Genomic DNA, 24431 nt, shown 5'->3' with positions numbered 1-24431 from the left:
CTTTAATGAATTGGAAACAAAAAACAGATTTTCCAGTGTTTGAGCTACAGGTGAGTGATCAGAACCGGTTTGGATCCCTGGCTGATTGATTGATCTCTTCCTGATGTTCCAGGTCTATTGCCTCCTGGATGTTCTGGCTCTAAGCTGAAAGGTAATCAGGATAACGTCTAACACTTGTTCCAAATAAACTTAAACTGAAAATAAATAATTTTCCCACAAACAGATTTAATGAGAGTGTTCCGAGGTCAGATTATAATCCCTCTCTGAGCTGTTAAGAGGAGTGTTAATCTGGCCTGAGATCAGAGATGGAGCTGCGGTCCCACTCGGACCTCCTAATGAAGGTTCCTCCCATCCCCGCCGGGTTAATTAGACCTGGTGGTGCTGGGTGTTCAGACCTCATTAATCATGCAGCTCTAATTGTGCTGCGGACCTCCATGTCGCAGAACGTTCTGCTCCTTGTTAACATCTCATTATCTGCTGCAGAGCAACAGGCTGGCACCGAAAACCACAAGCACCTGTTGGTTCTGAAATTGTGGGATTCATGGAGAACCACCTCAGAATCTGTGAGCAGGTCATTTGATTCTGTGTGCAGGAGAGAATCCCAGATTCAACCAGCAGTTAATCCACAGATGGTAAAATGTTCTTCAGACATAAAACTGTTCCTGCTTCCACCATGGTAGGAATAACAGATTCATGTCAACATCAGCAGCTACTGAACTGAAGTTATTCCAGAACCAGTTTGGATCTGTGTTTGGGATCATTGTCCCGCCCCTCTCAGTCCAAAGCTGTTGGTTTAAGGTGAAGTTGGAGAATGTAGAGGTAGTCCCCCTGGTACAATATTTCATCCACTCTGTGATATGCACTAGTACCACTGGCAGCCAAACAGCCCCACAGGATGATGGTGCCACCACCATGCTTTACAGTTGGTTTTAGGGTTGAAATCCTCACATAGACTCCTCCAAATAACCTTCTTGCCATTGTGTCCAAACCGGATCCATCATCTCTCAAACATCATGGAAGGATTATTGTTGTCGTTTAAATAATAATAATAAACAGAGTGTACGCCCCCGCCCCCCTGCATGTGTACTGCAGATCTAAAATAATAAATCCTGTCAGGTGTGTGTTGACCTCCTGTGCTGAGCAGTTCTGTCAGGAATAAATCAGCAGCATGTTCTGCAGCCGTGCGCCGAGGTTGAAGTGAAAACATTCAGAATAAGTCAAAGCAGTCAGGCTGTAATGACAGAGTCCCGGTTTAATTTTAGCTCCACTGAGCCGCTCACCTCACCACAAGGTCTGTGTTTTCATCTGAACTAAACTAATCTGTCGCCGGCTTCAGCCAGCAAAAACACACACACTACACATGTGGATTATAGCTTCTGCATGGACACACACACACACACACACATTTGTATATATAACTTATGCTATTAAATCTTCTTTTGTTTAATTTTATCTTATGTATTTCTTTTTTGTTGAAGCACTTTGTGATTTTGACTTCCATTCATTTTCTATTGTTTTCTATGGCCTAACCCTAAACCTAAAGTCACAGGTACATACCTAACGATGAAACTAACCCAAACTCAATTCACACATTAGCCCTAAACCTAAGAATTAGCCCAATTTGCATTGTGAGGACATAGCAAAATGTCCTCACAATGCCAATTGTCCAGACAATGTTGGTCTGCTGTCAAGTTTTGCTCCTCATAACGATGTATATATACATGCCCATGCACACACAGGCCTCCTAAACCCGAATCAGCCTTTAAAGGTTCAACACATCACTTGGAAGGGAAGGTAGATGTCATTACAGCCTGTGTTTGCTCCCATCAACTAAAAACTGATTCTGGTGTCAGGTCCAGGTTTCCTCAGTGATGGTTCTGTGGCCACGGCGTGGGTACCATCCATTCTGTTCTATCAGAGCAGCAGAACCACAATTGAGTGCAGGTACATTGCAGGAACATGACCTTCTGCAGGTGAAGACCAGCAGCTTGATACAGGTGACTGTTCACACTTCAAGCCTTAGACTGTCTCCTTCATCACCCTTTGACCTGTCAGCATCATCATCATCATCATCATCATGTCTTTAGCAGTTGTCCCGCATGTGTGGATTCTGCTGTCCTGCACATTAACAGAACTGTGAGAAAGTATTTACACCCTTATAGATTTCTTCTGTTTTAATCTTCGGATCATTAAAGAAACTTTATTATCAAAGATGATCTGAGGAAATACAAAATGCAGTTTATAAATATTGATTTAATTTATTAACAAATCTGGCCAAACCAACCTGACTCTGTTTGAAAAAGTAATTACCCCCTACTGGTTGTTCCACCCTTGGCAGATAACTGGTAATGAGTCTTTAAGATCATTGTAGAGTCGTTTAGACCCGCTCTGCTTTGCAGAATTTTTTTAATTCAGATACATTGCAGGGTTTTCCAGAATGAATGGCCTGTTTAAGGTTATGCCACAGCATCTTAACCGGATTCAAGTCTAGACATTGACTAGGCCGCTCCAAACCTTTCAACCTCACCGATCCATTCAGACTTGCTGGTGTTTTTTGGATCGTGTCCTGCAGCAACCCAAGTGAGCTTGTGTTTAAGGTCACAACCTGATGGTCCACTTTTGTCTCATAAACCTTCAGAATATTTTCCCAGAGATCTTAAGGATCATTAGGATGTTTTTTGGTAAATGTGAGGCAGGTCTTTGTGTTTGTTGGCCTTGGAACACTCCCATTGAGGCCATTTTTGCCTCAGAGTAATCACTTTAGCCTCTTGCATCTTCTGAGGTATTATGAGGTGTTATGGTCCTCCTCACCTCTTTGTTTGTGGACCAGAACCAAATACCCAGCAGAGCTTGCAGATCTCTGTAGTGTGATGAGTTTTCTAAGGTTTATTTGGTCAGCTTTCAGCTTCATATAGAGTGTCTGGGTGGAGGACACTTATTCATTTAGGTTTACGGGCATTTTGTGGTTTCAGTGGACTCTGCTGACCTGCTTCAGTTTTACGTGGCATCACTGACACAGGTTCAGGGGTTGGTGAGTCCATCCTAATTACAGAGCAGTGAACCAAAGGATTTAGGACTGACAAACAGTCCTGGTTTCTGGGTCAAATGGCTCTGTTTGTGTGTAGTCTGCACTTCATATATGCCATGGTTATTGCAATAAACCAAAACCAGGGGTGTGAGGGTGGACACCAACCGAGATGGAGAAAGGGAGGACATCCTAAGAGGACATCATACACTGCTTGTGGATTATTTAATTTCCCTTTGGGATTAATAAAGCATTTTTGAATTGAATTGAATTGATTCAGAGTAGAACATCTGTGTCCAACCAGTGTACTCTTGTGGGACCTTATGAGACCTGGCTGCATGCTAGATCAGTTCATGAAGAACCCAGTCAGATGTCTCTTCTGGTCCAGGGAGTCTGGATTGTGTTTCTCCTGGTGTCTGTTGGTGAGCAGCCTGCAGGTCTGGATGACATCCATTGTTCTGCTTTACCTCACCAACCCAAATCAGTTGGGTTTAACTTAAACAGTGGTACAGAGCTGTTGATGACCCGCTTAAAGATCTTTGTGATGTAGCAGATGATCAGGTGGGTCGGACCATAGCGGGTTCACTCACTGGTATCGTCCTTGCCCTTCCAGGCAGATGCTTTTGTGCCGCTGGTCCAAACTTTTAGGGACTACGTCTTATTGAGCTGTCCAGGTTGTGTTATACTGAAAAAGATGTCCCTGCTGGACTGGAGGAAGACATGTTGTGGTCAAGGTCCATGGAGAGGAAGAGGAAAGTAGGTGAGGTATGGATGTATTCCTGAAATATAACAATGAACAATCAGCCTCAATATTTTATATTATTATGAGTTTATTTTAATAAACCTTGTTTAAAATCAGGACTTCTGTGTTTTGGGTCGCCATAAGACATGGTCTGGTCCTCACCAGGTTCTACATTTATTTCCACATGTTGGTCACGCTGAGTGTGAGTGGCTCCTTTAATTTATTAGAGGTAAATGAGTGGATCTGTTTGGATTTAAAGTTGACTAAATTAGCCGTTGGGATCTTCTCTCCCTGAACCTGTCTGCTGCTGACCTGAAGCTTCTGCACCTCTGCCAAAGGAGATATGATCCTCCCATAGTCCTTATGTCACTCTGGTTTTTACATCAGCTTCTTATTGGTGGTGTTTCCTGCTGATATTGGCTTCAACTATCTGAAATCAGCAGGATTCATCTACAAGATCTTCTGATGCAGACTAAAGATCTGCAGAAGACATGCAGCCGAGGCAACAAAGAAAGGAAAATCAATGTTTTAACTAAAGCAGAGGATGAATTATTTATTATCAAGGAGCATGAAATCAGATCCCCAGTGTCCTCTTCTCCTCCATTCTGACTGGCTGCTGCTGTGAAAGAACCAAAAACCACCAAATGACTCCAAGCTGACCTGAAAACAGCCAGAGATCTTCACATATTCACAGAAACCAGTCATCTGCACGAGTCTCTGCTGCCATCACTGTTATCAGACCAACTTATCATCCCACAGAGGTGCTCGTGTCCTTGGAGATGAGGGGTCCTGGAAACATCGACCACAGGCATCTGATAGCCGAAAAACTTATTGAATCTTGCTACCATAAGGTCAGAGCGTGAAGCTCAGAGAAATGACCAAAACTCCAAGAGCTCCATCTCAGACTGCCTCAGATAGCTCATTAAAGGTTAAAAGGTCATGACAGGACAGGTAGAAAAACACTGAACTAGTGGCGGCTTGGAAGGGTTGAAGAAGAAAGCCTCTTCTCTCATCTGTAAAAACAAGATGACAGCAGCAATTAGGTTATAAAGCTGCATCTGAAAGAAGGACATGACCTCTGGAACAAAGTTCTCTGGACCGATGAGACCAAGGTATCGATGTTTGACCATGATGAGCAGAACCATGCTTAGAGGAAACCAAACAGGAGATCAATACAAACACCTCAAACCAACTGTCAAGCACGGTGGGAGAGGGATGATGATGTGGGCTTTTCTTGCAGCCACAGGACCTGGGCACCTTACTGTCACCTTACAACAGAAGCTTGGTCCAAACTGGATCATCTACAGAACAATGATCCGAAACACAGTAGCAGATCTACAACAGAACGACTGAAAAAGGAATAAATCAAGCTGTTTAAATGGCCTAGTCAAAGTCCAAACCTTAACCTGATTGAAAGGCTGTGGGTGGATCTTCAGGAAACTGAGCAGAACTGTAGCATCATTAGAAGAAGAGTGGACCAAAGTGCCTCCACAACAACCTGAGACATTGATAAAGTCAGAGAGAAACCACTGCTGAGAGTTACTGCTGCTGAAGGAGGTTCTACGGGCTGCTGGATCAGGGGGACGACTTCTTTTTCATTTTGGCTTCATCTTTGTTTAATGAATAATGATAAATCTGTGTAGGACCTGGTAAAACCCAGATCAGTTTTTGTCCTGTAGAACCGCTATAACTGAATGCCATTGACTGAATGTTCTGGTGGATTTGAATGGTTTGAGGAAACCTGTTGTTGCTTCACATATCAGACTTTCTGGTTCTGTTTAACCTCTGTTAAACAGAACTCCAGTATGAAGCTGGATCAGACGTCTGCAAAATGTTCGTCAGTGGAAACGGTTCAGCCGTTATATCTGAGCTCAGACCTCTGAGTGTTCCTTGTTGGCTCTGATCGACCCGGTTCTGTTTGTGGAGCTGCCAGCAGGCAGGTAAGAGTGAGGAGGAATGTGGAGGTGAGGCCTGAAAGCTGCCTTTGTATGGCTGCTGGCAGGAGGAGAGCTGGGTTTACAACACACACACACACACACACACACACACACACACGCACACGCTGGGCAGTTAATGGGGTAAAGTTTGTGTAAATATGAGGCTGAAGAACCGTTGAAAGTCTGTGAATGTAGCACAGAAACCTCCTTCTGTTCTGACCAACAGTGACCCGGGTGTTCTGCTGCGCTGACTGGTTTTAAACTGTAAACAGGTAAGCTCAACTGGAGCCCAGTATGATGGTCCCAGTTCAGCCCCTACTGGGCTTTAGGTCAGTTCGTAGCTGTTTTCTCCATTTCTGCTTCCATTTTGGACCTGAAAACAAACCATTTTGTTGTCACGTTCTTTATTATTGGTGTATCTGTTTATTTCTCCTAGAAGTTCAGTTTTGATGAATTATGAAGATAAATAGTCATGAAAATGCTAAAATATCTGATATTATTTTATACAAATTATGCTGTTTTTGCTAGACTTTGTATTACATCCTGTTTCTGTTTGTCATGGTTCTGACCCAGGTTAGTACGCTGACAGTTGGTGGACATGACCTCATGGTGATACAGGAGGATATGGAAAATTAATTTAAAATGTGCTTCATCCTTATCAGCAACTAGTTCAGTTCACATGATCAAAACTGAACTAGTTCATGTTCATAGTTCAGCACCTAAAATGTCTGAACTAAGTTCACACCAGAACATGAACTAGTTAATCTTCATTTATCAATATATTTTCTTTAAATAAAGTCTTTAATAACATATAGTTGATGACATCATGCATCAGTTAGCATATTTATTACATCATCTCCTTGCAACCTGCCTCTTCCAGCTTATTTACACCTCTTTTATTCTCTGCTGTTCACTTAAATAACTCATACTTTAGATCCATTTGGCTGAATGTTTTAGTATCGGAAAGCAAAGCGATTGTGAAATTTCCGCCTTTAAAGCCTAGGTTGATGTTCCTCCTTCTTTAAATCCTGGTTCTGTTTAAACACAGCAGTTGACAGGGTCCTCACAGGTCCTCATAGCGATAGATGTTCTGTGTAGCCCCTTCTTATGTTCAGAGATAGATGCAGTGGCTGATCTGATTCTCAGCTTCTAATGTTGGATGATGGTGAAACTATCACTTATAGAATGAAAGTGTTTCTGGTACCAGTTTTCCTGCGGTCCGGACCTGAAACCCTCTGCCTCTGTGTGTCTGAGAGCTCTGAATGTGCTGGCGCTGCAGTCTGGCCCAATCTGTGGAGCCATGAGGAGTTTCAGACAGCAGTGCTCGGTCTGTGCAGTAATGTGGATTCTGTTTGCTTTCTTCTCTCCAGGTGGGGCACTGCAGACAGCATGAGGCAGCCAAAGGAGTCAGCCTTCATCAGCCAGAACGAGGCCGGATGGCAGCGGGAACGGCCGTCCCACAGCTGAGGCAGGATTAGGAAAGTCAGAACCTTGGATTGGATCATTCTGGCTCAGAGGATGTCATGTTAACACGTCGACCTCTGCCAGGACCTCGTTAGAGTCTGAGTTGACCCCTGTGAGGCTGCAGAGCTGAGGGGCCCCGGACAGAGACTCAGCTGGGGGCCACAGAGACTGCGACTGCCCCCATGCAGGCACGTAAGAAGTATGTTCTGCTGGGCCTTTGTGCGTGCTGCTGGCTCGTCCTCTTCTACTGCGGCGGAGGAGTCCAGCTGCGTGTGCTGCGCCTGCTAACGCGCCACCGGGGGGACATTCTGCACCCCTGGCCCAACTGGACCGACAGGGCCTTCTTGCCCCACTACGCCCATCTGGATGAACTCCAAACTGACCCGGGGACAGCCGAGTCACCCCGACAGCGCCGGCAGGCATGGTCAACCATCTACAAGGACAGCCGTTGTCGCATGGAGACGTGCTTCGACTTCTCCAGGTGCCGGCGCCGAGGACGCGAAGGGTTTGGGGTCTACATATATCCATCGGAGAAAGGTGACCGTGTGTCAGAGAGCTACAGGAGGATCCTGACCTCCATCTCTGAGTCCCACTACTACACGTCAGACCCTCGAGAGGCGTGCCTGTTTGTGCTCGGGATAGACACATTGGATCGGGACCAGCTGTCGGGACAGTTTGTTTCCAACATGGACGAGCGCATCCGTAGTTATCCTTCATGGAATGATGGGCGGAACCACCTAATCTTCAACCTGTACTCAGGCACCTGGCCCAACTACACGGAGGACCTGGGCTTTAACGTTGGTCAGGCCATCTTAGCCAAAGCCAGCCTGAACACAGAACACTTTCGGCCCGGCTTCGATGTCTCCATCCCGCTCTTCTCTAAGGATCACCCGCAGAAGGGTGGGGAGCGGGGCTGGCTGCTGAGGAATACCACGCCGCCGCGGAGGAAGTACCTGCTGATGTTCAAGGGGAAACGATACCTGACGGGCATTGGCTCAGACACCCGGAACGCTCTTCATCACATCCACAACGGGAAGGATATCGTGTCCCTGACGACGTGCCGCCATGGGAAGGACTGGGAGAAGCACAAAGACGCCCGATGTGACCATGACAACCTGGAATATGAGAGGTAAGAGCTGGTCACAGTGTCCAATCCTTCCAGGAATATTAAAACAGTTGTTGATCTAATTATTAATCATTTTAAGCTGTTTTTCAACCTGTTCTGACTCAAAAATGGACAATAATCCAACAGTGTTCAGTAGCTTCTGCTGCTCACATCCAGAACACTGTGCTGATCCCAGTTTGATCCAGTTAATCTCATTCTAGTTTAGCTGTTTCCAGTTTAAACCTCTCTTTGAAGTAAAAGTTGTGAAGCTGAAGTTCTGACAAGTAAGCTCATCATAAGGCCTCAGGCCGTCCATTCACAGAAGATAAAAGCTGCAGGTCTGAACCTTCACACATATCTGCTGATGGACCTCAACGAGACCTCCAGAGAACCAATCCGCTCGCATCTAAAAGTAAATAAGCTAAACCAACTAATTGAGGATCCAACTGAGGCATCAGATTACATTGAATTGTCAGTTTGATAAAGAAGTAGACAAGGTGTCTGCCTCACAGACTAAAACTGGGAGCTGGTTCCATAGGAGAGGAGCCTGATAACTAAAGGATCTGCCTCCTATTCTACTTCTAGAGACTCTAGGAACCACCAGTAAACCTGCAGTCTGAGAACGAAGTACTCTGTTAAGAACGTATGGAACAATCAGATCTCTGATGTATGATGGCGCTAGATCATTAAGGGCTTTATATGTGAGGAGGAGAATTTTTAATTATATTCTGGATTTAACAGGGAGCCAATGAAGGGAAGCTAAAATAGGAGAAATATGATCTATCTTTTTAATTTTCATGAGAACTCTTGCTGCAGCACTTTGAATCAGCTGAAGGCTTTTAACTGCATTTTGTGGACATCCTGATAGTAAAGAATTACAACAGTCCAGCCTTGAAGTAACAAATGCATGGACTAGTTTTTCAGCATCACTCTTGGATAGGATATTTCTAATTTTGGCAATCTTCTGGAGATGAAAGAAGGAAATCCTAGAAACCTGTTTAATATGGGATTTAAATGACATGTCCTGGTCAAACATAACACCAAGGTTTTTTACTTTGTTACCGGAGGTCAATTTAATGCCATCCAGGTTAAGTGATGGACTAAGCAGGTTTTTTTCTGGTCCAACAATGACAACTTCTGTCTGAATTTAAAAGCAGAAACGTTTTTATGTCTTCAAGACATGCCTGTAGTCTGTGTAACTGATTGGACCCATCAGGATTTATGGATAAATAAAGCTGAATATCGTCAGCATAACAGTGGAAATTTATCTCATACTGCCTGATAATTTGACCTATTGGAAGCTTATATATAGTAAAGAGAATTGGCCCAAGCACTGAACCCTGTGATACTCCACAAGTAATGCATTAAGATGTATCACTAACAACAAAATAACAAATAAGATTGAAACCAGCGCAGTGCTGTTTCTCCAATCCCTACAGCATGTTCCAGCCTTTCTAAGAGAATAATGTGAATGACTAGATCAAATGCAGCACTGAGATCTAACAGGACAAGAACAGACAGAAGTCCATTATCTGAGGCCAGGAGAACATCATTGGTGACTTTCATTAGCTCTTGTCAGAATATAGTTGCAATTATTACAGAAGGATGAACTATGATAACTGCAGAGTTTACAGGCGTCTTCCTAGGTCTGGTTTCAAGCAGCAGTCAGTTAGAATAAAATATCTGTGCTGTTTCAGGCTGAACAGCTCTGTGGTGGTTCTGATCATAGAAGTCTTTTCACTGTAGAGCAGCTACCTCTGGTTTGTTTATGTTGGGTCAGGCAGCATCAGGATGGAGCACTTCACGCTATGAATAAGCTCATTTATCCCACACTGACCACAGCGAGACTCCTGGGTGGGCCGAGCAGGGGCTGGTGGTGAGTTAGGAAGCAGTCACAGCTCTAAGGGTGTGAGCAGGGGGGCGGGTGTGTTTGCTTCTGATGGTCTCTGATTCTGCCGGGGTTTTATGGTGGAGAAGGTGGTGATGATGAGAACTGTAGATTCATGAAATCTTCATCTGTGACCCGTTCTGCTGTTCCTGTGTGAGAGTGTCTCTGTTCCATGCAGCAGGAGGCTCTTATAGGGTGGCTTCAGGTTAATGAGTAGCTGCATCTGCTGCACCATCAGATTAACCTGGAGGGACCGGGACAGCTAGTGACCCAAGTTATGTCCAGAATCAGCAGGGAGGCTGAGCTGAGCTTCATGACATTATTACGTCATGATCCTGCAGCAGATCAGATGATGAAAAAAACTGAAAGCAGTAACTAATGTGTTCATGTGGAAACACAGAAGAGTTAGTATTATCATTTTTATGTCATATTTATTGTGAACTGTCCTGTTATTTTAAACCTGCACACAGCAAAAAAAATAAATACATAAACAACAGACTTTCAGAAAAGCGTGATTATTTAATTTAACGGACTGTTTATGCAATAAAAAGCTGAATATGAGCAGTCTATAGGAACATGTGAGGAACTCTGGTCCCTGTTGGTTCCTCTGTATGGTCTTGAACTATGAGAAGGTCAGAGGCTCCTTTCAGTCCAGTCTAAATGGAGGCAGAGCTGTTCTCAGCGTTTCAGGCAAACTGCAGAATATCCTCCAGTTAGCCTCACATCAGGATTCAGAATGGTGGTCTTCCAGCCATGTGTTCAATTTATCTTTAAACTCTGTTTCAGAAAAACCCAGCATTAGCTGAGGCTTAATAGGAAGACCCGTGTCAGTTTAAGAACATCTCCTGCTTCCTTCTCAGATTCAGTGTCAAACTGCTTTACTTCCAAAGTTATCCTTCAACCTGTCTGTTTTCTGCAGCCCCTGCAGGGGCTCTGGGCTCTGCCTCAATCTTACCTCAAATATTTATCACATGAATGATAAACATTTAACTCCAGGAAACTATCTCTGTGTTTCTTTTTAAATTAATTATCTTAATCCTGTCTGATTTTTTCAGTAATATCTGAATGTTACTGAAATGCATGTAAAATGTCTCATGGAGGGGAACAGGAAGTGCCTGTAACTGGGTTCAGGGTCCATTGAATGTCACGATGAAGACTAGAGACAGTCTGAGGAAGGCTGCAGGCTGACGGAGGCCTCAATAAATCAGAGGGCTGAATGTGACCGAGGGAGAGAGGAAGACAAAGGAGCTCTGCAGCCTAATGGCTTCCTCTCCTCACTGGGAGCTGCTTGAGAACGGAAGAAACCACGGGTCCATCTGTGAATGTAAATGAGTCGGAGTGGAGGGCTCTCACAGTTCTGAGGTTACCTTTGGACTGACCGAAGCAGAATCAGAGCAGAGGAGACTAAATTGGTTCAGTCCAGGATCGGAGGGATATCTGGGCTAATAATCCGACGGAAGGAAGCCCGAATAGAGCTCCGGCCCATCATCCCGGTCCGGTCTGGTTTAAAAGTCCAACAGCGGCTCCCAGTGCAACATGGATCAACCTGCTGTTGATCGATACAGTAACAAGGCATCAGATATGACATTTTCAAAGGTTATGGATCATTAACTGACGCTCCCCTCCTCTCTGCAGATCTTTGCAGCGTCTTGCACTTCATTGTTGGGCTAAATATGTCTGGTTGTTGAGGTTCCTGTGGCCTTCTGCTGTAGAGCATCACAGAGCAACCAGAAGATGAGCAACAATCCTTGTCTCTGTGCTCATAGACACCCACTCTGTTTCATTATTTTCTCATGAACAAGCTGATGGAGGAAACAACAACACAAACCCAGATCTGCAGCTAGCATCAGGTCATCCTGATGAACTGGAGATGCAGGAGATGCTTTACTGGCTGTAGCTTCTGCAGAACATCTAAACGTTTGTGGACCTGAAGCTTCCAGCTACCAGATGATGTTTTCAAATTGTTTACACCAGGCAGCTGATGCTAGAAACCACAGCCATCCTTCTTCTATAGCCCGGGTCTGACAGGAACCAAGCTGGGCTGCTTGTTATTTCTCATTAAATATTTGTGGTCCGGTTCTGAATTGCTCATTGTTCTGCAAACCGCCGCTGACTGTTTGGAAACCCGAAGCCTCCTCCTCCTAGATGCTTTAGCATCTCTGAGGGCTGAAGGTTGTTGTTGTGTGGAGAGCTTGTTGTTTTCTCATTACGACCATGTTCAGGATTCTGCTGAGGGTTTCGGGCTGAGGCTGACATGCTGCTCCTCCCTCCTGTTCAACTCACTTCCTGTTTCTATACAACCATCGTCTCTAAAATTCATCCCCGAATCCCACTTTGATCTCATCATCTATCCATTATGCTTCTCTTTAGGGCCTTGTAACCTTGGTTTCTCCTCTTTAGCTGTTAATGATGGTTGTAGTTGGGCTTTTTTGGACATCAATATTGTTGCTCCCAAAGTTTGCTCCTAAACATTCTTGTTTCAGTCATTTCATTTCTTTAGTTGTTCAGTTTCTGTTTTTAGGCCGATGCTCTGACTTTTCTGTCCGTAAGCTGTGATGTCCTCCTTGGTCTACCTGGATCTCCTCTTTGTTCTACATGGAGGTCCTCTATGGTCTACCTGGAGGACCTCTATGGTCTATCTGGATCTCCTCTTTGTTCTACATGGAGGTCCTCTATGGTCTACCTGGAGGACCTCTATGGTCTATCTGGATCTCCTCTTTGTTCTACATGGAGGTCCTCTATGGTCTACCTGGAGGTCCTCTATGGTCTATCTGGATCTCCTCTTTGTTCTACATGGAGGTCCTCTATGGTCTATCTGGATCTCCTCTTTGTTCTACATGGAGGTCCTCTATGGTCTACCTGGAGGTCCTCTATGGTCTATCTGGATCTCCTCTTTGTTCTACATGGAGGTCCTCTATGGTCTACCTGGAGGTCCTCTATGGTCTATCTGGATCTCCTCTTTGTTCTACATGGAGGTCCTCTATGGTCTACCTGGAGGTCCTCTATGGTCTACCTGGAGGTCCTCTATGGTCTACCTGGATCTCCTCTTTGTTCTACATGGAGGTCCTCTATGGTATACCTGGAGGTCCTCTATGGTCTATCTGGATCTCCTCTTTGTTCTACATGGAGGTCCTCTATGGTATACCTGGAGGTCCTCTATGGTCTACCTGGAGGTCCTCTATGGTCTATCTGGATCTCCTCTTTGTTCTACATGGAGGTCCTCTATGGTCTACCTGGAGGTCCTCTATGGTCTATCTGGATCTCCTCTTTGTTCTACATAGAGGTCCTCTATGGTCTATCTGGATCTCCTCTTTGTTCTACATGGAGGTCCTCTATGGTCTACCTGGAGGTCCTCTATGGTCTATCTGGATCTCCTCTTTGTTCTACATGGAGGTCCTCTATGGTCTACCTGGAGGTCCTCTATGGTCTATCTGGATCTCCTCTTTGTTCTACATGGAGGTCCTCTATGGTCTACCTGGAGGTCCTCTATGGTCTACCTGGATCTCCTCTTTGTTCTACATGGAGGTCCTCTATGGTATACCTGGAGGTCCTCTATGGTCTATCTGGATCTCCTCTTTGTTCTACATGGAGGTCCTCTATGGTATACCTGGAGGTCCTCTATGGTCTACCTGGAGGTCCTCTATGGTCTACCTGGATCTCCTCTTTGTTCTACCTGGAAGGCCTCTATGGTCCACCTAGATGTTCTCTATGGTCTAACTGGATGTCTTCATTGGTCAGATTCTGACCCAAATCCATAAGACTAAAGCACATGTAGCAGGAAGGCTCTCTCTGTCGGAGCTATTCAGGGTTCCTCGGGGTAAAAAGTCCATCTGACTGAACAGAAAAGCTTCAGAATTCACATCAGAACCTTTCCAAAGATGCTGGACCAACGTCGTTTTTCCTGAAGCCAACAATGCCCATCCTATTGACCCCCTCTGACATCACATACTCGGATCTTGACTTCATAAAAGCATTTTTAAATGAAATTTTTAATGAGATTTATGATTATTTTCTATCCTGCTGAATAATTGCATCTCTCTCTGTCAACTGGGCTAATCTGCAGGATTGGACTTGTTTTAGAAATGCAAACTAAAGACTGATTCTCCTTTTTTTTCTCTAGTGGATCTGATCTTGATGTGTGATTAGTTACATCACAGACATGTGAATTATTTAAGGTGTCCTGTACAACGACAGAAGGTTGAGCAGCAGATATAAACCAGCAGACTGGATCTCCTGTACCAGGAGGGGTTCCACAGTTTTTATCAGCTGATGGGAACAAAGTTGATGAGTTTTCCTGAAGAGATTCACAGCATAAACAGCTGCTGCTGCTCAGCATTGTTCCTGGATTCAGATGATCAGAACATCTGCTTTCTTCATGCTCAGCTCCTCATTTCTTCAGGCTTTGTTTTCGGAAGCTGTCATGTACCACTCAAATCTGCTGTAGGGTCGCTTGGCCCCCGGCCCCCTCAATAGTGTGGATGTCCTTTTAATGGGTGCCATTCAGAGCTGTAATGGGTCTTCATGGAGCTGGATTGCACAGCAGTAGGAAAAGCCTCCAGCCAGCAAGCTGCTTTGTCCGGACCAGCTGGAGCGTAAACGCTTCCATAACATCACCACAAAAGAAGCAGAGACACAGGGAAGGAGGCGACCTGCAGTCGGAGTTTACTGTTTACACTTACATGACCTATGACCCCACACAGCAGGCTGATTTCTGTGTCCTCGCCTGTCAGCGATGACTGATTTCCAGCTGCTGAGTCTCACAGACAGAAATCATGACTGTATAACAAAGCTACATCATTACTGTCAGAGGGTTCCAGGAACTAGACCGGCCCCAGTGTCTCTGAGGCTTTCTGAAGCATCTGATTCCAAACAGCTGGAGAAATTAGGCCAGAAAATACCGAGCGGAGTTTCCAATAAGATAAAGTAGGTTTTTTAATAACAGCTGCTTTGATGTGGAACAAAGGGCTACCATTGGCTGCTCATGGGATGAATGACACAGCCACACTGCAGGGTCCAAAGCATGAACATCTTCCTGGATCCGGCTTTTAATGAAACAGGGGGGGTATTGGGGTTAAACTGGGATTTACCCTGGGGGGTTAATTCATGGTCCGACTGATTATTGTCTGCTTATTTCTGAAATATCAGACCTTTTTGCAGAAACTTAAAGGTCTGTGAAGATTTCTGGCCCGGATTTGACCTTTCATGAATATACTAACTTCTACCACATTATGAATTTATTCCCGAAGGACCTCGTTTCTCCTGCAGGGATGTTTCTGTTTGAGTTCATTCCTGTCTGATCCAGACCATTTGGGTGGTTCTGTTGTATTTTCCCTCAGACACTGTTCTCATGTTTTTCAATGGATGGATGGATGGAAGCAGATTGAGTAAAACTGAGCTGATAAAAGAAGGCTTAGAAATAAATCTAAACTAAAAGTCCTCAGAAGCTCCGATCTTGCTAGCATCCATGTAGCTCCTCCTAATCTTCAGACCACTTCCTCATGTGGAGACTTTTCCTCCAGGGACAATCACAAATGCCCGTGTCCTCTGAAGAAGTGTAGGTGGACCTTCTTAGTGCAAAAGGTTCCCATTAGGTGTAAACTGTGGTGTGTAAAGTGAGGGTGGGTGTTGCAGTTAGTCTGAATGCAGAAGAACCTGACCTTCAATAAGCTGCAGATCATTTCTTCAGGGGGAGACAGGAGTGTGTCTCTGTAGTTCCTTGGAGCAGCTGGAGCTCCTCCTACTCTTTAGTCTCTGCTGAACACAAGCTTCACCCCTGGACACTCTCTATTACCTGCTCAGTGGAAACATCTAGCTGATCAGGTGAAGTTCCTGTCTGTCTGATCAGATGTTTGGGATAAATAAATGTAGATTCTTCAGACTCCTGCAGACCTGTTTGGCTCCTCTGTCTGTGTGTGTGTACGCCCCAGATACGGCTCCAGCTTGCAGCAGATGAAAAATGTGCAGATGATGATTAATTACTCATGAGTCGTGCTGTTGAGTTCTCATTTAATGATAGCCGTGCAGGGACTGCTCTGAACATGTCGCCCATCTCCGTGTTCGTCACCTCTGATGAATGAGAAACATTTTGAGAATTCAGACTTCCCCCGAGTTGCTCCAGAAATGTCTCCTCTGTCGTTTTTTTTCTGAAGAAGTGTGTTCAGGCCACAGCTGCAGGTTAGAGTCTGATGGATGACCTGAACATTCAGCTACAAACATTTTCCCTCCGAACGTTGCTGAAACCAGAAAACAGCAGCTTCTGTGTGAAGAACAGGGTTTATTTGGGCACATCAGACTCCAGCTAATGAGGAGGTGTTGATACTAAAACTTGACTTGGACTCGTTCACTTTTTGTTTCCTTTCCATTCTTTATTCTCACTGGTTCATCATGGGATGCTTGATGTTTAGCATGTTTCCTCAAAGCAGCATCTGGGTTTAAATCCTGGTCTGGGTTTACTCCAGCTTCCACCCACCCTCCATAAACACGCATGTTAGGTCAAGGTTAAAAATTCATAGTGTGTGCAGACAGTGAGTCTCCATGGCGACCTGTGATGGACAGATGGACCCATCCAGGGTGTGTCCCACATCCTGCTAACCTTCTGCACTGCTGCTCTGGGAGCCTGAACAGCAATGAGCAGGTTTAGAAAATAGACGGTTAAATTTATGGGTGGGTGTCAGTGAAGGTTCCACATGGTCAATGATGAAGCCATCAGAATATTTTGATGTTTAGTCCAAGAAAAGGTCTAAAAAGTTTAAAACAGAGTAGGCACATGAAGCTATGCCTCCCAAGCTCCACAAAGATTCACACAAACATGTTCCAGAGAAACTGAGCAAGTTTAGGAGAAGTAAACCATGTTCAGAAGGGTCTTCACATGGTCAGGAGGAGGCTATGTGGTGTAATTCAGTCTGGTTTAGAGTGATGACCTCAATGATGACATAATTTACTCCTCCTTCTCATTCAGCCTCCTTCCTGCAGCACCTCGTGCATCTTCAGCCTGGAGCACCTGTGTCCTGCTGTGGTGCGTTTGCATGACCCTCAAGTTGACTATGACTCTTTTAACAGTCTGCTGTTGTCCTGACCTCTCACCCAGAAACCAGTAGCACATTGCTCTCATGCTTGTCCTCCAGATGGAGAGTTCATGTTCCTCTCAGCGTGATCAGCCAGCTGTCCTCTGGTTACTGCTCTGCTCATCGGTGTGTCCTTCAACCACAGCTTCACTGCTGTCCTCCAGAAGCAACTACAGCTTCACAGTCGTGAGTTTAGAGCAGTAGAGTGGAGGTGGGGTACTGGTATGGGCTGGGCTCATTAAAGATGAGCTAGTTGGATCTTTTTGGGTTGAACATGGACTTAAAGTCAACTTCCAAACCTACTGCCAGTTTTGAGCAGTGATTCAGGAAAAACTCCTCATGGTTCAAGAAGACCATGATTTCCTGCAGGAGATTAATGGTCCAGATGGATATAGGAACCAGGAATTCTGAGGCACAGTGAATGCATCATAATGAGGAGCTGGATGGAGATAAAGATGGGAGGGCTGGATTATTCTCCCCCTGACCTATACTGACAAGGTCTAACAAGGTCTGATTAACGGAGAGTCTGGGCCGGCTCTGCAGAGGGAATTGTTAATCGATTAACCCAAGGGAGTCCAAGGAGCCAATGTGGTTGGTGCTTTAATGTTATTCTGAGGAGGTGGAGCTTCAGTGTGTGGTTATTCTCTGTGTGTCCTGCAGAGAAGGTGAGGTGAAGCAGGCAGAGTCACAGAAACAGAGTCAGTGTGCTGTGAGGAGATCCTGCAGCTGAGGCACAGCCTCCCATGAGAGCGCGCTCGCTGCCACCTTCACCGCTCAGGTTGATGCACGGTTGATTAAACATGTTGGAGTTAATGATCCCTGCATCAGTTCTTCGTCCAGAGCTCAACTCATTTAGCTTTCTAAACAGCATGAAGGAAGCAGGTTCTCATTAGAACATGTTAAGCACATTAACCTTAAATTTTCAGCTAATATTGCTGATATACTCACCATAAACTAAACAATAATATAGAAGCAGTGAGTGGAGCAGGTCCTAACTGGTTACATTAGCGGTGCTGCTGATTAAATGCATGGATCAGATGATCATCATCGCTATGAGCAGCAGCAGAAGCGACCAGTTCTTCAGATTTGTAGAACTGGTTTGTGATTTCTTACAGAACCATAATGAAGAACCTTTTAAAGGCAGGTTGAGTATCTCCTCCATCCCTCCCTGTTTCCATCTCCTCCTCCTCCTCCTGCTTACGGTAACTCTGTCGATCGATCCTGGAAACAGATAATTCACTGAACCCGGCTCAGATCTGCTCTACCTCGGCTCTAATGTTCCTTTCTGTCTCTGCAGATCTCAGCTGGAAGCAGAGACATTTACACCCGAAGCAGCCATCTGCAGGTCTAAGGGCTCATTAACACCTTAAACGTACTGACCAGACTTTAGAATCAGTCAAACCCAGTCAGGATAACGTTCTCCTGCCGAATGGATTATATGCAAACTTTTCTTTTTAGTTGTTTAACTGGATGAAATGACAGAACAGAGAGCTAAAACATTCATTGTTGGAGTTTAGATTGGACTGTTATTGTATTTTTAAGAATCCTGTCTGATGGACCTTTCCCTGAGGAACACCTCAGCTCAGACACAGAAACTGGTTCTGCTCCAGCCTTATGTGTTTGGGTCAGAACACGATGCAGATTGCTTTTCTTTTATGTTCAGCAATATTCTGTTGCTGTGGGCTCAATAATGTGACTCACCAGAACAGCAGTCATTCAGGTGACATCCAGAACCATCTGGATTAAACTCTATAAGGTCAGAAACAGCAGAGGACTTTATTTATGTTTAAACAACAAAATCATGTGCTGAGTCCAAAACAGTGCACTCGGCTCGTTATTCATAACCTACTTGGGATCATGATCCATGTGGGGGTTAACTGGTTCCACTGGACCCATCGTCAGTCTGTCTGCTAAACGTCCTTTCCTGGCAGTCATGGCTGATGATTTGGTTGGGTTGCAGGTACCGGCCATTGGTACCATAAAAAAACAATTAAAGCTCCTTGAATAACAAATGTGAGTTAAAAACCCAAATGGACCAAATACTCTGTTCTGTAGAAAAACGTCTACTGTGAATTATTTTAACCCAATAAATCAGGATTTCCAATAAACCAGCAAACCAAACAGAAACCCTGGCTGTGACATTCTGTTTTATCAGGGTTGCCGGTATGTTGATCAGAACCAGAACCTTCAGATGAATGTATAAATATGCCTGAGCCTGCATGTATAATTTTGAGCCTGTGTGGATCAGAGAAAATCCACAACACATTTAGACTTCTTTCTTGTATATATCCTTGGCAGATCTATGTTGTAAAATCTTTGCATCCTGATTGAAGAATAGTTGAGATAAATCCTAAGAAGCTCCAGATGAACGTTGATGCTGAAGGATGCAAACACCTGCCTGCATCTTTAACCAGACCTGCATCTGTAAGCAGACCTTTCTGTGATGTTTCTATGGTGTTCGTCAACAGATGGATGAGGCTGGAGTGAAGAGCAGAGCAAGGTGACATTCTGGCACTGTTCATGACATGAAATGACAAAAAGCTTCATCATAAGGATGTCAGGACTGTTTCATCACTAGCTTTAAAAAGGAGCGTGCCTTCAGAGGAACCTCCTAATTTTTGAGTGGGAGAGGAGATCAAACACGAACCAGAGCCAGATTTCATCATGATGAGCTGCTGGAGGTGAGACCCCGACGCTCTGAGTTTTGCGTTTCTGAATTATATTTCCGCATCTCTGAGACAGAGAATGTTCTCTCTGATGGGATTATCAGAAGGAAATCTGGGGTTTCCTTAGAAATGTGTCTGTGTGGATGTGTGTGTGTGGGGGGGTAAAGTCAGACTGTGATATCTCCTCAGGTGTGATGTTTGGAACATGCTTTATCTTCCCTTTCTGTCCTTTATGGTCTCAAACTGCATCCTCCTCATTTTTTCTCCCTGAGCTGCTGGTTTTTTGGATTTACTTGTCTCTAAATGTGCATATCCTGTTCTGAGTGTCAGTCACAGTTATTTTCTATCACATTTTCCTTATCGGGGCTCTGCAGCCGCATCAGGAACCAGAGATGCAAGTCCGGTTTGTTCCACCCAGACAGGTCTCTGATTAGCTGTTCCCCACTTGCTTCTCATCTGGTCTGAATTAATGAACTATTCAGCCTCTGAGGCAGAGCTGGACTCTGTTCTCCAGCTCTCCTTCAGGATCCCTGCAGGAAACCATCCAGCTCTGGTCCATGAAATGCAGCATCAGTCCTCGTTGACAGCCAGCAGACGTCAGCCGCCCACAGGAAATTAATGCTGCGCCTGATTGACAGACACAAGCTGGTAGTTTTTTATTGAAATGTAAAAGAGTTGAAGCATCCAGGGTCGGATCTATCAGAGAGTAGGCTGTGTCTCTGCAGACTTTCAGGGAGCTGTCACCAAGCGTGTCCTCACCCCCCACCCCATATTGGACAGGTCTGGCTGTCGATCCTCACCTGTACTTTCCTAGCTTTACGTCTCCTTCAGCAGTTTGACTGAAAGCTGCTGGGAAAGTTTGAGATGAAAAGTCTCTTTTCATCAGTTTGATGACAAAGACTGAGCCGCTGAAACAACAGAACACCCAGTGATGCTTCAGTAAGACATGAAATCAGCTCCTAAAATACCTGATGTGTTGGTTTCAGGTCAGACATTTGGGCCAAAATTCAGCACTTTTCCAACACATCTGCGAAATTCTGTAAAAATGATCATTCTTTTCAGTCAGGACACCATAAAAGTGAGCATTAACACACTGAATCCAAATGGATCAAAAGTTCAGTAAATTGTTCTGCAGAACTTTGTAAATGCACAGTTTCAGTCTGAATTTACAGCTGTTCCAGTTTGAGTCATGGTGTTTTGGTTCCGTTTGGACCGTGGACTGTCTGCTGTAGGACCGTGCACAGTGTGCAGTGTACACCAATCAACGTGCACCAATCGGAGTATTCTCCGGCTCCTGGACCTGGAGGATAGCAGGTCACTTTAATTCTGGAGTAGTTGCATGTTGTCTATGCTGAGTGAACTCTCCATCACTAAGTCTGTTTCCTTGCTGGTTGTTCGGGTCACCAGTTTGATGTGTGCAGTCAGACGAGTGCTCCAGCTCTGAGCGGGTCGCTGTTAACGACTGAACAGTTGGGATTGCAGCTGTTTGAGCTGTTCTCATGAACCTCTCAGATCCAGTCTCAGGAATCTGATGCTATGCAGTAATTAGATGCTGTGTGCTGTTTGGAGCGTGCTCAGTAGGGAGCTCTGAGGACTTTTGTAGTTCAGTCACACATGCTGCTCGTGTGTTGTTGTTTAATTAGAGGATATCACCTCCCCTGGAGTCCCACTGCTGCTTCTTTGATTCCTCGCTTCTCTTCCTTCATCTCCTCTGTTTTATCTCCCATCATGCACCAGTGCTCCCCTCTGGGTGAAGACAGTCACCAGTTAGAAACAAACATCAGGAACCCGTTTTCTCCTTCTGTCTCCTCCATTTATTGCAGTTAAACATCTAGAACTACTGAGCGGGGCATTTCTAAATGGGTTTGATCATATTTGTTCCGAAATATCTGGTTAGTGGCTTTAAAGTCTGCCACAGCTGAGGTTCTTCACTGATGTTTGAACTGAGAACATGAGCTTCAGTTTGTGTTGCTGGTTTTGTGCAGTGTGTGAATGGAAACTATAGCATCCTGTCTGACCTGAACACTGACTGCATTCTGCTCTGTTGAAGACGCCACATCAGCAGCTGATTCTACGCTGGATCTTCCAGGACCTTCTCTGCAGGTTTCTATCCTCTCCCACTAACTGATGATGATGCCTCACAATCTGATCATTTCTCAGGACGTTAAACGGCAGCTGGAAAGGTTCCCAACATAAAAACTGTGCTTAACCTTAATCAGACCCAGCACACATGGAATACATGCAGCTGAGTTTGTCACTATTCTGCTGGCCCGCTACACCCAGTGGGAAAAATTTTAAAGAAACCACAAAAATCCCAAACATAAACTGTGCGGATTACAGTGGCACAACGTGGAAATTTTAACAGTCAAAAGGAAAAGCAGCTGCAGCCAATTTATTCCTGCAGACACTAGAAAATGATTGGCAGAGAAATTTATTATGCTGTGCGGAACACAATCTAACTCTGAGACTGAGCAATGAAATGTTAAACTGGGCTCATTTTAGTTCTAAAATACTTTATTAATCCCAAAGGGAAAGGAAATGGTCCTGGTTGGAACCGAGGAATCTGCTGGGAAGTTTTTACCATTTTTAATCTGAAACATTCATAGGCAGACTTTATTTATTCAATCGTTCATTTAGTCTCAAACTATCATCCTTTCGATCGGTTCTTCCCTGTATAAAACATGCTGAGGTAAATGGTGTTACTGTCTGTCGGTGCTGAATTATCACAGTGGGTCTTTTACAGTTCTGATGGCTTTTCTGGATTTTCTCATTACCTTCTGAGACTGAAGAGGCAGCAAACATCAGGTCAAACAGCAAAGCAATCAGAGCACCGATACAGAGGCAAGAACCAGACTAAAGGTTCTGAATACTACAGAATCAACGCGTTACCTCTGAAGGTTGTTGAGCGGAAAACTGAAGGAAAACACTCAAAATGCTATAACCAAGTTAGCTAAGCACAACAGTGTGATGTTGACAGTAGCTTCCCAGATGGAGGGATTTCATCTGGGGCTTCACCGAGCTCTCAGCAGAAGAGTGAGAAGAACGCTGGGAGCTAAACACTGGTGGAACAATTTGAGTCAGCTAAATATTTTTCCCTTAAAACTTTCTCCTTCTTCATTTATTTTTCTAAGAGCTGGTTGGTTTGGACCTGCTCCACCGAGGTTACGCTCTATATTTGTGCTTTTCTGAGCAGGAAGGTCTCAGTTGGAGGTGAAGTAGATGCATGTTGGTCCATCTCAGAGGAGAGCTGCTTCATGAAGTCTGCATGTGGATTTCGGCAAACAGACACGATGTTTGTTCAGTTTGTTGGTCTGTCTGAGTCTCTGCTGGTTTTACTGGCTTCTTCTGCAGTCACGCTCCTCAGTTTGGATGCAGGCCTGTGTGTGTGTGTGTTGGGTGCATTCAGGCCTGTGTGTGTGGGAGTTTATTGATGCAGAAACTCTCTCCTGCTCAGAGCTGCAGTGTAGCTGATTGTGTTGCAGCAGGAAGATGTTCTATGAGTCTAATTAACTTCACGCCTCATTTTGGGAGTCCTTGTGCAGTTTGTGTCTGTGTGGGTTGGGGTTGCTGCTCGTTGAGGCAGAGCTAAAAGTGTGAGCGAGTTATTTAAAGTGGATGAGAGGTGTTGAAGAGCAGTCTGAGATGCTGGTGTTCAGATCCAGCCGTGGAGAAGATTGATGTAAAGACAAAGATCTGCTAAGTTTTCTGATGGATCACAAGCTTTTAAAGAACATTTTGGACGCAGGAAGTGGAGAGCGAGCGAGGGACAGCCAGCACGTTTTTATTTATTTAGTGAAAATGTAAAGGTGACTAAACATGTTTTATTCTATCATTCTTATGAAAAATATAAATTTTATACAATATATATTTTAGCTACATATATTTATGTCACAATCTGATACACTTTTCATCTTTGAGTTTTACACCAATCAGAGAATCACTGTGATAATCACAGCTTTACCAGCACACAGCACCGGCTGCTTGGGCTGATAAGGCTCCTTCCAGAGCAGAGAGCTGCAGGCCAGCTCAGATATAAACACAGACACATGCAAACCATAAACTGAAAGAAGAACTGAAAGATGTGTTCTCAAAGCTCACATTTTATCAGAATTTACCAGCTGCTGATCCGTAGCTCTGCTACGAGGATTTCGACTCTTTAGTGTTGAATATAAATCCGTTTCTGTTTTTACTCCTCTGGTTAAGTTCAGCTGCTTCTTTAACAGAAACTGATAGAGTCTGAAGGCTAACCTGTGAGTGTGAGTTCTTTAAGAAGCAGCACATTTTAAAAACCTCGTCTAAAATCTCTCTGCAGGGCTGCACATTCTCATGCAGCTCACTCTCTCCCTCTGAAACTTCAGGAAATCAATGGAAACGAGCTTCAATCAGTCTGAACTCTGAGTCGTCGTTAAATCTGAGCGGAGCTGCAGCTCCTGGTTCTGTGTCAGGAGAAGGAAACCTTAAAGATGGAGCCTGACAACAGATTCATTCTGATTAACATGCCTCAGCACATGTTCAGACCTAACTCTGTCATTACTTCACA

At 44.6% G+C, this 24431-nt stretch overlaps 1 protein-coding gene across 1 annotated transcript in view; it reads left to right on the top strand.

The window, feature by feature from the left end:
* ext1c (exostoses (multiple) 1c) overlaps positions 1 to 24431 on the top strand; it is a 47890-nt gene that overhangs the window by 1600 nt on the left and 21859 nt on the right. The window contains exon 2 of the mRNA XM_047384349.1: positions 7075 to 8297. Within this exon, the coding sequence (XP_047240305.1) occupies positions 7351 to 8297 (947 nt within the window). The 5' untranslated portion in view covers positions 7075 to 7350. The remainder of the gene's footprint in view (positions 1 to 7074; positions 8298 to 24431) is intronic.

The sequence above is a fragment of the Girardinichthys multiradiatus genome, chromosome 13 (genome assembly GCF_021462225.1).
Source record: "Girardinichthys multiradiatus isolate DD_20200921_A chromosome 13, DD_fGirMul_XY1, whole genome shotgun sequence".
NCBI lineage: Eukaryota > Metazoa > Chordata > Actinopteri > Cyprinodontiformes > Goodeidae > Girardinichthys > Girardinichthys multiradiatus.
This window is presented reverse-complemented; position numbering and strand designations above follow the sequence as displayed.